We start from the raw sequence: 13,669 nt of genomic DNA, 5'->3' as shown, positions 1-13,669 counted from the left end.
CCTCATCCTCATCCTCATCCTCATCCTCATCCTCATCGTCATCCTCATCCACATCCTCATCCTCATCCTCATCCTCATCCTCATCCACATCCTCATCCTCAACCTCATCCTCATCCTCATCCACATCCACATCCTCAACCTCATCCTCATCCTCATCCGCATCCTCATCCGCATCCTCATCCGCATCCTCATCCTCATCCTCATCCTCATCCACATCCTCATCCTCATCCTCATCCACATCCTCATCCTCATCCTCATCCACATCCTCATCCTCATCCTCATCCTCATCCTCATATTCATCCTCATTATCGTCGTCATTATTCCCATTTTATATATGAGGTCCAAGAGGCTCAAAAGAGTAAATTTTTTGCCCAAGGTCACACAACCAGTCAGTGGCAAAAACAAGATTTGAACTCAGACCCTCCATTCCATGGCCTGTGGTTTCCCCACCACCCTGTTGGTGCCTGGTGTGGCTTAGGATCCGTTTCACCCATTCCTATGGGTCCCTCATGGTGCACTTGTCCTGGGTAGGTTTCCTTGAGCCACCACATCTGAGGTTTACATCCATGCTGGGTTTTGTACCGCTCCCTTAAGGAAATTGCTGAAGCCCAGGACCTTAAGAAAATGTCTAAGGAAAAGTCCCCACCCAGTGGCCCACCTGTTCCAGTCCTGGGTTTATACCAAAAGAACTGAAAACAGGTGTTCAAACAGAAACTCATACACGAATATTCATAGCAGCACTCTTCACGGTAGCCAAAAGGTTGTAACAACCCCAATAGCTATCAGCTGGTGAATGGATAAACAAAAGGTGGTCTCTCCCCACAATGGAATGTCATTCAGCCCTAAAAAGGAATGAAATTCTGACACAGGCTACAACGTGGATGAACCTTGAAAACATGCAAAGTGAAAGAAGCCAGACTTAAAAGGCCACTATTGTAGGATTCCATTTATATGAAATTTCCAGAACAGGCAAATCCGTAGAGACAGAACGCAGATGAGTGGTTTCCAGGAAGTGGGGAAGGGGGAACTTGGGAGTGATGGCTTAATGAGTCGACAGTTTCCTTTTGGAGTAATGCAAAGGTTCTGAACTAGATAGTTGTAATGGTTGTACAACACTGTAAATGTACTAAGTGCTACTAATTGTACCTACAAAATGGATTAAATGGTGAGTTTTATGTTTTGTATATTTTACCGCAATTTAAAAAAAAACAGTCCCTGCCCCAAATCTCCTCAGTTTGATATCTTTCTCCCTGACATTTCACCTCTGGCACCTCCTGTCCCGGGTGCTAAATTCCAAATTACTTTGTGGCTTGAAGTCCTCAGTCTCCTGAATACAATATATTTGTCTGGAGAAGACGGCTCTGGAAAAATATTGGCCATCTTTGAAAATTAACCAGCCTTTTAAAATTTGTCTTGATTTCCTTTCTGCTGTACAATTTGGAAAACCTGGTATTTATGTGTGGTTAAAAAAAGACGTTCTTTCTTTCCAAGCAGCACAGACCCCAGCTGGAACGCCGGATCGTTGGCTCAACCAGCCGGTGGCGTTTCCTCAGAGAGCCTTTTTTGGGGGACCTGCTGGCGCTTTCCCAGATGTGCAAGGCTGTCAACGTAGACTTTGATGAAGTTCTGAAGAACCCAGACAGGTAGGAAGACCAAAGGCCCATGGCGGGGTGAGCCACCCTTCTGGGAAGTGCCCCATGGTTGGGCAACTCTGATTGGGCAGGTGGGCTGTCCTGGGTATTTGCAAGGAAGGCTGCCTTTGGGACCATCCCTTAGGGATGGACAGGATCAGGGTGACAGCTTCCTCTGAGAATGTCTGTGGGTGGTGATTAAAGTCCAGAGAGATTGAGAATTTTTTTCTAGATTTTCCTTTGTACTGGGAACTTTGGACCCTAACAGGATTCTAAGTTTATCAACTGATTTGTTGACAAACAAAGTGAGACGGCCTGGCTCAGAGTTTGAACCCCTCCCACGAATGCGCATGTCCACCCAGCAAGGGGAGAAGCAGGCTTCCGCTCACCCGCAAAGTGTTCCGAGCCGCTGGCTTAGAGCATCACTTCTTCGGGTTATGAGTTTTTATTTGCCTCTCCTGGGGACACAGAGCTGGATCCCGTTGCAGAAGGAACACTTCATTCACTTCCCTGGCCTTTTGCCCTCTTTTTGTTGTTGTTGTTGTTGTTATTGTTTTTTGCGGTACGCGGGCCTCTCACTGCTGCGGCCTCTCCCGTTGCAGAGCACAGGCTCCGGATGCACAGGCTCAGCGGCCATGGCTCACGGGCCCAGCCGCTCCGCGGCATGTGGGATCTTCCCGGACCTGGGCACGAACCCATGTTCCCTGCATCGGCAGGCGGACTCCCAACCACTGCCCCACCAGGCCCTGGCCTTTTGGATCTGCCTGGATGCTTCTGCCTCCATGCACTGGCACGTCTGCCTTATGAGCACTCCGTCTGACCTGCCTGAGCATCTCCCTGAGTGTGGGCTGTGCCCTGGGCAGCACCTGGCACGGAAGAGCTCCTGGCTCCATGTTTGCTGAGCGAGGAGCCACATCTTCCCTTTCCAGGCCCACCGGCCAGCCCTGCTCGGTTGCCTCCCACCCCACAGATGACTATACCACACACATGGGAATAAACCAAAGCCCATCTGGGTTTGGTCTCTAAATTCTCTGATGACCCCCGCTTAGAAAAAATTGAGTGCTGTGAGTTGCAGTTTTTGGCATTGGTTACTCATAGCCTTAAACAACTTTGAACTTATTTTATATTTTGTTTGGTTAGAGTCCTGAAGAAGTCTTAGAGTTCCTTGTGCTCCTTAGCATCAGGGCCAGGCCGGGCAAGCAGGCGCAGGAGCTGGGCCTGGGAATATAGGCAAACTGATCCAGAAACCTGCGGAGGGAGGCTGGGCTTGCAGGGGCAGACGTCTTCAGGACTTGGTTTGCAGAATCGCTGAGCTAGGCTGGGGGTGGTGGCCTGAGGGGTGATGGCCATTGGTGCTGGGCTTTTGGGCCATTAAATGTAGTCTATTTGACAGGGTTGGAATTCCTTCCTCTCCATTTACTAGTTCTGTGACCTTCAGCCAGTGGCTTAATCTCTCTGAGCCTCAGTTTCCTCATCTGTGAAATGGTGACAATAGCATCTCCCCTGAAGAGTGACCTTCAATCAGACAGTACATTAAAAATGATTAGTGCTGTTCCTGGCAAATAGTAGGTGCTCAATAAACACAGCTATTATCTTTCTAGCCTAAGCAGCAGTCTTAGTTATTGATCCTGGTGGTTCCATTCGGGGGAGTGTCAGCCCTGTGCTCTGCCAGCCAATGACTCCATATGTCACTCTGCCTCTTAGCACTTTCTCCAAATCAAAACATCTTGCCTCAAACACAGCAGATGCAGGGACTGGTCTGGGCGCTTTCTTCCCAGGAGAAGCTTTGCAGATCTGCCTCTCTCCTTGGTGATGCTGGGAAGCTGGGGGTCGGGAGGCAGACTGAGGGCAGGTAGGCGCTCAGGACAGCCGATCACTCGTGTATCAGCCGTCAGCAGACCCAGGCTCAGCTCATCTGGGCAGTTTGGTGCTCCACAAGCCTCTTGTCCTCTTCCTGAGACAGTGGGCTAGCCTGGGCATGTCCTTGTCTTGGTGCCGGCAGAGGGCAAGAGGGCGGGCCCAGTTGCTCACTATGTCCACTCGGCCAAGGCAAGTCACATGGCCAAAGTCAAGGGGCAGGAAATACACACCAGCTCTCTTGGGAGAAACTCTGGAGTCCTGCAGGACAAGGGTGTGTAATTGGGGCCATGGATGTGTCTACTACAGTGCGGGAGGAGCTGATTTTCTTTAATAAACACAAAATTTTATTTTCTTTATTTTCACAGTGGGGATTTATTCCATGTGATTGTGAGAAACATAAACTTGGAAAACATAACAAAAGTTTTATTTAATTTGTGTAATAAAATAAAGGGCTTATTCCTGGTAACCCTTCTGTACTTTCAGACTTGTCAGCTAACAAGGTCGATGGTAGGGGTGGGGGTGTCTGGAGTTGTACCTGCGACACACACACAGGCACCTTCCCCGTAGCTCCCTGGCTGCCCAACCAGCAAACCTGTTCTTGCCGTTGACGCTGTTATTGTTGCTTCTTCCACTTGGGAGCGCTGTTGACTTTGATGGGAGCTGGACCCATCTATATTTTACTAGTTCTGTAAAGCGTCACTGGCCGTGGAAAGCTGAGTTAACTAGCTCTGAGCTTCCCATTTATTTCAGATACGTAATTGTGCTTCTCATATGTCAATGCCCCAGGTTCTGCCCAGCTAGCCAGTACTTCTGGTTGTGTCTGTGGGTCTCCATGACGCCGTGAGCTTTTGGCTCCAGAACTCTCGGAGATGCTATACAGGAACCTAAGGTTCCTGGTCTTCGTCATGCTTCCTTCCACTGGGACTGGGGTGTGGAGTACGGGGAGAAGGGGCCTGAGAGATGAGGAAATGCTAACCACCTTGCAAACAACCTAACCTTTTCGTGCCTTAGTTTCTTTATCTGCAAACTGGGGATGCTGTCTTACAGAGTTGCCATGAGAATTATATGACATAATTCATTGAGAGCTTAGAACGGTATCTGGCAAATAAATACCCAATTAACATGTGTCATTCAGTGTCCCTGGAGTTCTCTGGTACGTGTGGACACAGCTAACATATGAACCCAAAGATCCAGGATGGAGGAGTGTGGCTGAGGAAGGAGGCTCTAGGGCAGAGGTCCCCACCCCCCGGGCCACCGGTCTGTGGCCTGTTAGGACCCCGGGCTGCACAGCAGTAGGTGAGCTGCGGGTGAGTGAGCGAAGCTTCATCTGTATTTACAGCCGCTCCCCATGGCTCACATTACCGCCTGAGCTCCGCCTCCTGTCAGATCAGCGGCGGCGTTAGAGTCTCATAGGAGCTCGAACCCTGCTGTGAACTGCGCATGCGAGGGACCTAGGTTGCACGCTCCTTATGAGAATCTAACGCCTGATCTGAGGTGGAGCTGAGGCTGTGATGCTAGCGCTGGGGAGCGGCTGCAAATACAGATCATCATTAGCTGAGAGGTTTGACTGCACGGAGACCATAACAAATCAATGGCTTGCAGACTCATCAAAACCCCATCAGTGAGCAGCAAGTGACAAGCTGCATCTTACGGAGTAGACTGGACACAAGCCACACACTTCAGGTGTCACTGTCTCCCATCACCCCCAGGTGGAACCATCTAGTTGCAGGAAAACAGGCTCAGGGCTCCCACTGATTCTGCATTATGGTGGATTGTATAATTATTTCATTATATATTAGAATGTAATAGTAATAGAAATAAAGTGCACAATAAATGTAATGCACTTGGATCATCCTGAAACCATCCCCCCAGCCCTGGTCCATGGAAAAATTGTCTTCCACGAAACCTGTCCCTGGTGCCAAAAAGGTTGGGGACCGCTGATCTAGGGGGCTTGGGCCCTAGGAAAAGGTGACCCTGCCTCATGTTTTTTCCCATTCTGACGGCAGTGCCAAGTCCACTCTGAGGTTGGAAGGAGGTCATGCTAAGAGGCAAGGATGCAAAGAAGGGACCCCTAGATTTTTATCAGAGAGCAGTTTCAGGAGAGCTGGGACTGGAGACCCATGATCCACGGTGTAGAGCTGATAGGAGAACAGAGTGTCTGCTCAGTGCCAGGCATCCCGAGCATTAGCTCTTTTACTCCCCCAGTGACTTCCACGTGGTCCTCATTTCCCTCCTACAGAGGAAAGAACCAAGACCCAGAGGCAGGCCCAAGGTCTGCATGACTCTTCCCGGTAAGCCACACTGGAGCTTTGCATGTTGAAGGTATCAAGTCGAAAGCCCTTTGTTTCGATGGTCTGCTGCAGGAAGTCCATATGTCCATGAGAAACTTATGGACTTTCCCTTTTACCCTCTGTTTCCCCATCAAGGTAGTGAGCCCCAGACTAACGGCATGTTCCCAGCATCCCCACTTTATCCCAGGCCACTTGGTCCCACAGGGTGAAGAGGACAGCTCCCAGATGCCATGTGTTCCATTAGCTTTTCCAGTGGTCCTGAAATGAGCCTCCGCTTTGGGAGCTACAGAGTCCGCAGGATACATGGTATATCTTGGCAAGCAGCCAATACACCAGGAGGAGGCAATGTGGTTACTTTTGTCGCCCGGCATCTCCTGGCCCAACTGATGACAGTGAGGTTTGTGAGGGTAGTTGAGGTCATGGCTGTTGCCCCAGCGGGACAGAGTCTGTCGTTCCATTTTAAGGTCACAGTCTGAACTCCTGACCTTAGCCGGCTCTGCCCAGATGTGTGACCCAAGCCACCAGGGGGATTGAGTCTGGCTTGGGTCAGGTCCACTGCTCCTGTGGGATAAACAACTCAAGCGCCCACAGCCTTCCTGAAGCTGAGTCACTTGTAATCACCATCTCTGCTCGGAAAGGGCAGCATGTGGTCAATATTATTCTGGACACAGGCTCTCCGACCCAAGCCCTCCTGCATACGCTCTGGCCCATAAGGATTTCTGGCATCACTGGAAAACAGCATGGCAAATGTGACAGGGGCTGGTGTGGTCCAGTGTCCCCTGGCTGGTTGGCTTTCTTGGGATGACTGTCTTCAAGCTGTGAACATGTGACTCCAGTTTTGCCTTGCTTAGCAGGGTGAATATAGTGTTTATGGAAAAGCGTCTTATCTTTGTCATCATCCAAGCAGTGATATTTATCGAGCACTTGCATGATGGCTGTGCTAGGGCTGCCGGGGTAAACAAACGCCGACTCTGTGGGCTGGAGAGCCTGGTGCAGAGGGCCCGTGAGGAAACAGGCGACCAGAAGACGCTGGGGAAGGAGTTTTAACAGGGGCAATCCCAGGGTGGGCTGGGGAGGGCCGCCAGCCCAGCCTCCCCAGAGGAAACAACAACTAAGCTTAGCTGAAAGGATGCGTAGGAGGTCATCCAGTGAAAAGGTGAGGGAGGTGCGTGTCCAAGAGATTGGAAGCCAGAGGTGATGGTTCAGGCTGTTGAAAAGGGCTGGAGCAGGGAGTGTAGAGGGGTGAGACTGCAGAGACAGGCAGAAGCCTGCTAGCCGTGTGAAGGAGGTTGGCTTTCCCCCAGGAGCACTGGGGAGACAAGGAAGGATTCTCCGCAGGGGAGAGGCAAGACCAGATTTGCATTTCAGGTGGCTCCTCAGGCTGCAGTGTGAGGTGTGCATCAGAGGGGACGACATGGAGGCCCGGAGACTGGCAGTGACGGGGCAGGAAATGGTGGCTTGGATGAAGGTGACAGCAGTGAGGGCAAGGATTCACCCAAGGAGAGATGGCTGCATTCAAAAGGCATTTCATTAGATCTGGGCAAGCGATCAGGTGAGGCAGCATTCAGGATGCTGGCCTGGGCAACTGGAGGCTCGTGATACCATTTCCTGGCAGAGGATTGGGGCTCAGTTCAGGGTAGGTTCTTTTTTTTTTTTTTCCACACTGCAGGGCTTGCAGGATCTCAGTTCCCTGACCAGGGATTCAACCCAGGGCCACGGCAGTGAAAGCCCAGACTCCTAGCCACTAGACCACCAGGAAACTCCCTCAGAGTAGATTCTGTGTTTAGACTGTGGGCACACTGAGACTGGGGCATGCATGACCCTAACCAGAAGTTTTGCTGAGTTAACTTTCCAGACATGCCAGGACTCTCTCTCCCTTTCTCCAGCAGTTATGTATTGAGTACCTACTATATGCTAGGCACTGTTTTAGACACTCACCCAAAGAGGTGTCATTTAGGCAGCCAGACGTAGCCTCAAATACCTCCTTGGCAAGATCTACCCGCAAACTGAAAACAGGGATTAATGTTCTGAGCCGGTCATCAGACAGAGCTTACAGTTTGTCAAATTGGCAGACACACAGTGACCCGAGGAAACTGTCCCAGAGGGAGAGATATGATAAGACTGATTCATTTATGCTTTAGGGATGCTTACACTGGAATCATACATGTTGCAGATGAAGAAAAAAAAAATGTCAGTATGAACGCCTGGATTTTTTGTTTGTATTTTTTCTTGAGGTTATGCATTTCACAAATTCAGGAAAACTTCCCTGAGACTTTGAAGAACAAGGCCATCCAAAGCGCGGAGGCAGGTGAGTTCTTGTCACCAGTGGATTCGTCAGAATGTTGCTGACCTCGGGGTAGCTTGTGGTCTCTATGGAAGGAAAACCAGACCAGAGGCCTGGTCACCAGTCTGTGAGTTCTGTTCCTGCCCACTGCACAGTGTCCCTCGTGTAATAGGTGTGACTGGAAATATTTCCCAAATGCACAATGAATGAAGCCGCTTGGCAAACACATTTTCATATGCTAATGGCCATGATAAATACAAACCTGCCGATGTTAATCAATAGGTTGGATTGGAAGACTAAGTAGAAGCCCATCGGGCCCGGGGCAGCTGTTCTGTGTCCCTCTGGGCTTTAATCAGTCGTGACTTGGATGTCCACATCTGCACTCGTCCAAGAAGACTTATCTGAGGTAGGGTGAGGAGTCAGAGCGGGTCCGTCCAGCTGGGAAGGGCTCACTGAGCCCCACGAGGAGCCTGGACAGGTCAGCTTCTTGATGGTGCTTTTTTGGATAAACCCCACCCCACGGTGTGGCTGTCTGAGGTCAGAGCCAGCCTCCTTCCCCGGCGGAGGCTAATCGATTTCTTCTCACCCGTCAACGCTGGTTGATGGTGGGAGCAGGGAGTGAGAAGTAGTGTGAGGCTGCCTCCGGGCTCAGGAGAAAGAGTTCCAGATTGGTTGTGATGTCTGCCCTGCACTGCCATCCTGAAAGCGGAAGGGGGCGCAGGGGACACACTTTATCCGCAATTCTGCCCTTGCTTAAAATCACCATTACGGGGCAAGATTCCTTTTAATCCGGCATAGCCAGACTGTCACCTGAGGTGACCGGAGATTTGAGGTGAAAACCCAGGTTCTCAACTCCCAGCACCAAACAATATCATACAGTGGGTGAATAACAATAATAATAACAGGAGAGGAAACAGGTACCCAAAGTCATGCGGTCAAAATAATAGCAAAGCCAAGAAATACGTAGATGGGGCTAGTGAACCTCAAGGTTCTGTCCAGCGCTGGGATTTAGGGTTCGGGGGGAATCACCCCGAGCATGGCTCCCTTCCTCCCAGCTCTGTGCTAATTCAGGGGTCCAGCCTGCAGAGCCCCCCTTGCCCATAGCCTCTCATGTCTCACCTGGATCCTCCATCTACCTTCCTATTCAAGTCTCTTCTTTTTTTCTTATCATCTTTGCCACCCCGGGTGAGACTCCCCAGCATAAATCCTTTACAGTTTGCAAGGAACCCTCCTCACACTGTAATCCCATTTCATGCCTGTGAGCTGGGCTTTCTGATGATCTCCATTCCCTCGAGAAAAGCAATGCTGATGAGAACCCTGCTCCCTGGTGATGGGGTTTTTTCTATGACATTCAGGTGGGTAATAATTAGACACTAACAGCCCGGGTAGCAATTTTGCTCCCCAGAGGACATTTGGCAATGTCCGGAGACATTTTGGGTTGTCACAACTCCTGGGTGGGGCGGGTGATACTGGCATCCAGTGGGTGGAGGCCAGGGATGCTGCCAGACATCCTACAGCGCAGGACAGACCCGTCCACAGAGAATTATCTGGCTCCAGATATGAACAGCGCCAAGGCTAAGAAACACTGCAACGGGGGAGGCAAGGTGAGGCCCCCTCCAAGAGTGTTGCAGCCAGCGTCCCTGCCCCACGAAGCTTTTTGCAGCCCCCAGGCTGGAGGGCAGCTTGTGTGCCTCTGTTGGTCGGCAGCTCTGGTGGACGTTTACCGCTTTCTAAGTTACCTTGTGCCCATCGTATCCGCTTGGGAGCCAGGAAGCTCCCCGTGGCTGGAACTTTGTTCCTAGCGAAGCCGCCTGCCCACTCGTTTGCTCGATAACGGGATGGACAGAGAGTACGTGGGAGACAGAGTGAAAGCATCTTCAGGTCGGGGTGTCGTTAAAACGTTTGCTCAGCATCCTTTCCTCTCCTCAGGTGTGATTCTCGAATGCCTTGGCTTCAGGTGGGAACTCCATCAGCCCCAGCTTTTTCAGTCCGAGACCCTGACCAAGCTTTACATGATGGCCCTGGCCCGGGGCAATGCAAACCCTGAGAAGGAGCTGGAGAAGCTTCTGCAAGGTATGTTCTCACCCAGAGCAGGACCCCCAAGGGCTCTCTGGTTAGAGAGGCCCCAGCTTGGCGTTCGGTTATCTGTTTGGAGACCACGGTCACTCTGGCAGTTAAGACCAAGGCTCATGGTGTGATCTCATTACAGGATTAACCTCAGTCTCCTCGGCTCTAAAATGGGATAATGGTTCTTATTGTGTTTCATTGTGGAGGAGGTAACAGGTGTGAAGTTCTAGAACAATGCCTGGCACATAGTGAGTAGTCAGTAAATGTCAGTTTTGTTCTCATAATAACCCATTCTTGTCCACCAGCTATGAGGGAGGCCCTCCCTACTTCTTTGAGAAGAGAAAGTGGGTTGTGTTGAGGCTTCTGATGGGCTTTCTAGAAAGAAGGCATAGTTCTGACATCTGTGGCTTGTTTGGCTCTAAGTGCTGGTTGGAGGTTTACAAGTGTACATCAATTTCATTTTTTCTTTTCCTTTTCTTTCTCTTTTCTTAACGCCACCTCATACCCAAAAGTATTTAGGTCACGTCTTTCTTTTTCTCTTTTTTGAATCCTAATAATCCCCAGCTGCCCCTTATCTGTCCCATAAGTTCCTCTCCTGCAGCCTTGCCAGCTTCTTCTCAGGTAATATGGTTGGCATCGCCTCCGGACAGCTCATAGGCAGGTGCCGTGGAAAATTCAAGGTCTCCCAGGCAGCCAGCATGCCAGTCGGGATGGGATTGCATTTCCAGGACGTGGCAGTAAAGCCCTGACATTCTGGAGCCAGACGGGCTGCCGGAGCCCCCAGTCGGGAGACGGAGCCTGGCTGCCTGCCGGCATCTTCCCGGCCACAAAGCCTCTGACTCAGCCCTTCCCGGCCAAGCTGGGAGCCAAGAGCAGGCCGTGGCGTCCCCATAGAACTGTAACAGGCTTCACACTTACGATCTTCCTGAGCCTTTGTCCCAGTGTCTTCAAACGGGACCGAGCTCTTTCTCCCATGGCCCCTGTGCCCAGATCACAGCCCTTCTTGGGCAACCAGTGGAAGGCCACTGGGGTTCGGACAGTGAGTACAATGAAAATCCAGAGAATATGGAAGGGAAGAATGGAGTTGTCATGTTTTTAGTAAGTCTAGAATGGTCCCACTCAGATTTGGCCCTACTAAAACGGCTGCTGTAATCCAAGCCCCCCGCTAGAGGCTGGGCCCGGCTGGGGGACATCAGGTCACGTGCAGGAGTGAAACCTCAGTGCCTGGGCTGTCACAGCGTCCCGGGGTCTCCCCTGCAAGCACCACCAACGGCGTCAGACCCTGGGACCCATGTCTCCAAGGCTTTCAGTGGGTACGGTCCCAGCCCTTCACGTGCCTTCGATGATGGTCTCTATACGCATCTCACAGTTACTGCTTTTCTGTTCCTGAGAACGTGAGCATCATTCTCCTGGAGTTAGCAGCAGAGGAAGTTCCTGACCAAGCCCTGGAGTGGTGGGTGCTGAGAGACACAGCTCCCCTGGAGCAGCCCTGTGCTGGCCACACGGGGCTGTCCCAGCCACTCACGTTCATGTTCATTCCACCCAGAGTCCAGGATCGGCTGTACCAGAGCAGCGTGTGTTTATGCTCTAGGAGGATCCAAACACAAACGACCCTCTTTTACTAAACACAAACCACTTTGGTTTGGGGGCACCTCAGAGGCGTATGATCAGATTATCACTTTCCTATCGGATTGTGAAGTTTTACTTACGGAAACTGTCTTCCACGTACTCTGACCTAGCCGATAAGGTTCCTTCCTCCCTTCAAGAGACGCTCAGCACTTAACTTGTGCCAGGCATTGTGCTAGGGACTTAATGTCGGGGGGGGGGGGACAGACGAGCCCGCCTGAAGTGATGAGAAAGCGTGAGAAATTGTGTGATACATGATGATCCTAACGGTGCCCCATGAACACCTGCTACGTGTCAGGCACTTGCCAGCATCCTCTTGTTTGCTGCCCCCCGTGGGGGTGAGTGACAGGATGGAGCGGGCAGAGGGGAGACTGTGCAGAGATCCAGGGGAGGAAAGTGAGCCAGAGCCAGGAACAGGGCCTGGCACTTAGTAGGTGCTCAATAAACACTGGCCGAATGCGAGCCTGAACAGAGCCAGGTGCCGAGAACGTGGTGAGGGAACGCTCCACGGCCTTGTTTGCCTGAGGGAAGTGGACCTTTGTTCTCTTTTTTCTGCATTCTTTGTAGCTGCAAATTGTGACATACTTTGGGCTCCTGACTCATGTCACTTGCGTGACCTGGCACCCTGAGCTCACTGGCCGTGGAATCCATTCATCCATCGATTCGGCCAATACTTATTGAGCACCAGTGTGTGCAAGACTGTGCGGGGCCGGGGGACGGGATGGCAGGCTCACCGTCCAGCGTGCCTGCCCGGCCGATCGTAAACCAACAGATACTCGGTGTACTGGCAGGTGGTTGGTCCAGGAGGGAACATAAAGCCAGTTTCGGGGGAGGTGGTGGTGTGGAGCTCCCTTCCATAGCAGAGGATCAGGCGGGCCCCTGATGGGGAAGAGAGGGAGCGCCACAAATCTCCTGGGCAACAAACCACGAAGAGGCAGGTTTGGGACCTGGTGAGCTGGAGACTAGTGGGAGGGTCTTGGGGCTGCTGGAGGGGCTCTGGCTTCGTGCCAAAGACGCCGCTGAAGACCTGAGGGCACCGTGTGTCGTAACTCACATTTCAGAGTAACTCTGAGTGGATTGTGGAGGCTGGCGGTGATGCGGGCTGCCCCTTTGCTTCCCCCTGGAAGCCCTCCGTGGCGGGGGTCCTTTGTTTGGAGCTCTGTGGGGCAAAGTCTCAGGAGCCGCTGGGAGGACGCCTTGGTCACACTCATCCTTCAGCTAATGGTCCTTTTGTGCTCTTGCCTGGTGCCAGGTCTGAGCTAGGTGCTCAGGACGCAGAGGTGATGGAGGCCCACCCCTGGCCCTCTCGCTGCTCACAGCCTAAGGAGAGGAAGGGGGGAGGGAGGGAGAGGAGGGGGAGGGGGGTCTGTATCAGTGTGAGCATCAGTGTCCCGGTCTTGCAGTCACAGTGGCTGTGTCAGATCGTCGGGGAAGCTGGCCCAGGGGGACACGGGAACTCTCTGTACTATTTTTGCAACTTCTCGTGAGTCTTCAACTATTTCAAAATAAATAATCATTTCATCGATGCATCCACTAAACCAACAAGCAAACAAAAATGAACAAAATACAGCGTGATCCATGCCAAGATCAAGGCTGCGCGAGCAGTTGTGGGGCTCACGCTGTACCTGCACGGGTCACTGTGGCTGTCACACCTGTGCGTCCTCGTCCTGTTCCCTTCTCTAGCTCAGCTGCCCGGGAAGATTAAAGAACAACGCCCTGTAAAGAAGATGATCGTTTCCTTGAAGATCAATGACCCTCTGGTCACCGAAGCTGGTAACGTGCACCTGTCCTCGTATTCTGAGAGTGTCGTTGAACAAACTGCCTCTCAGATTTGAAAAACAAACAAAACACCCCAAAGTGGAGGCACACAGTGTTCAGTGCTTCCTTATTAAAAATAGCTGAGCAGCGCA

General features: G+C 51.6%; 1 protein-coding gene across 6 annotated transcripts in view; it reads left to right on the top strand.

The window, feature by feature from the left end:
- The first annotated feature begins 9,310 nt into the window (after window positions 1-9,310).
- BTBD16 (BTB domain containing 16) overlaps window positions 9,311-13,669 on the top strand; it is a 42,946-nt gene continuing 38,587 nt past the window's right edge. For 5 of the 6 annotated variants that reach the window (XM_067709170.1, XM_067709169.1, XM_067709166.1 and 2 more), the window contains exons 1-3: window positions 9,526-9,670; window positions 9,996-10,139; window positions 13,443-13,532. In XM_067709170.1, coding sequence (XP_067565271.1) covers window positions 10,079-10,139; window positions 13,443-13,532 — 151 coding nt within the window. In that variant the 5' untranslated portion in view covers window positions 9,526-9,670; window positions 9,996-10,078. Of the gene's footprint in view, window positions 9,422-9,525; window positions 9,671-9,995; window positions 10,140-13,442; window positions 13,533-13,669 lie in introns of those variants that run through there. The other variant, XM_067709167.1, reaches the window with a different exon arrangement.

This window comes from Pseudorca crassidens, chromosome 16 (assembly GCF_039906515.1).
Source record: "Pseudorca crassidens isolate mPseCra1 chromosome 16, mPseCra1.hap1, whole genome shotgun sequence".
NCBI classification, from domain to species: Eukaryota; Metazoa; Chordata; class Mammalia; order Artiodactyla; family Delphinidae; genus Pseudorca; species Pseudorca crassidens.
This window is presented reverse-complemented; position numbering and strand designations above follow the sequence as displayed.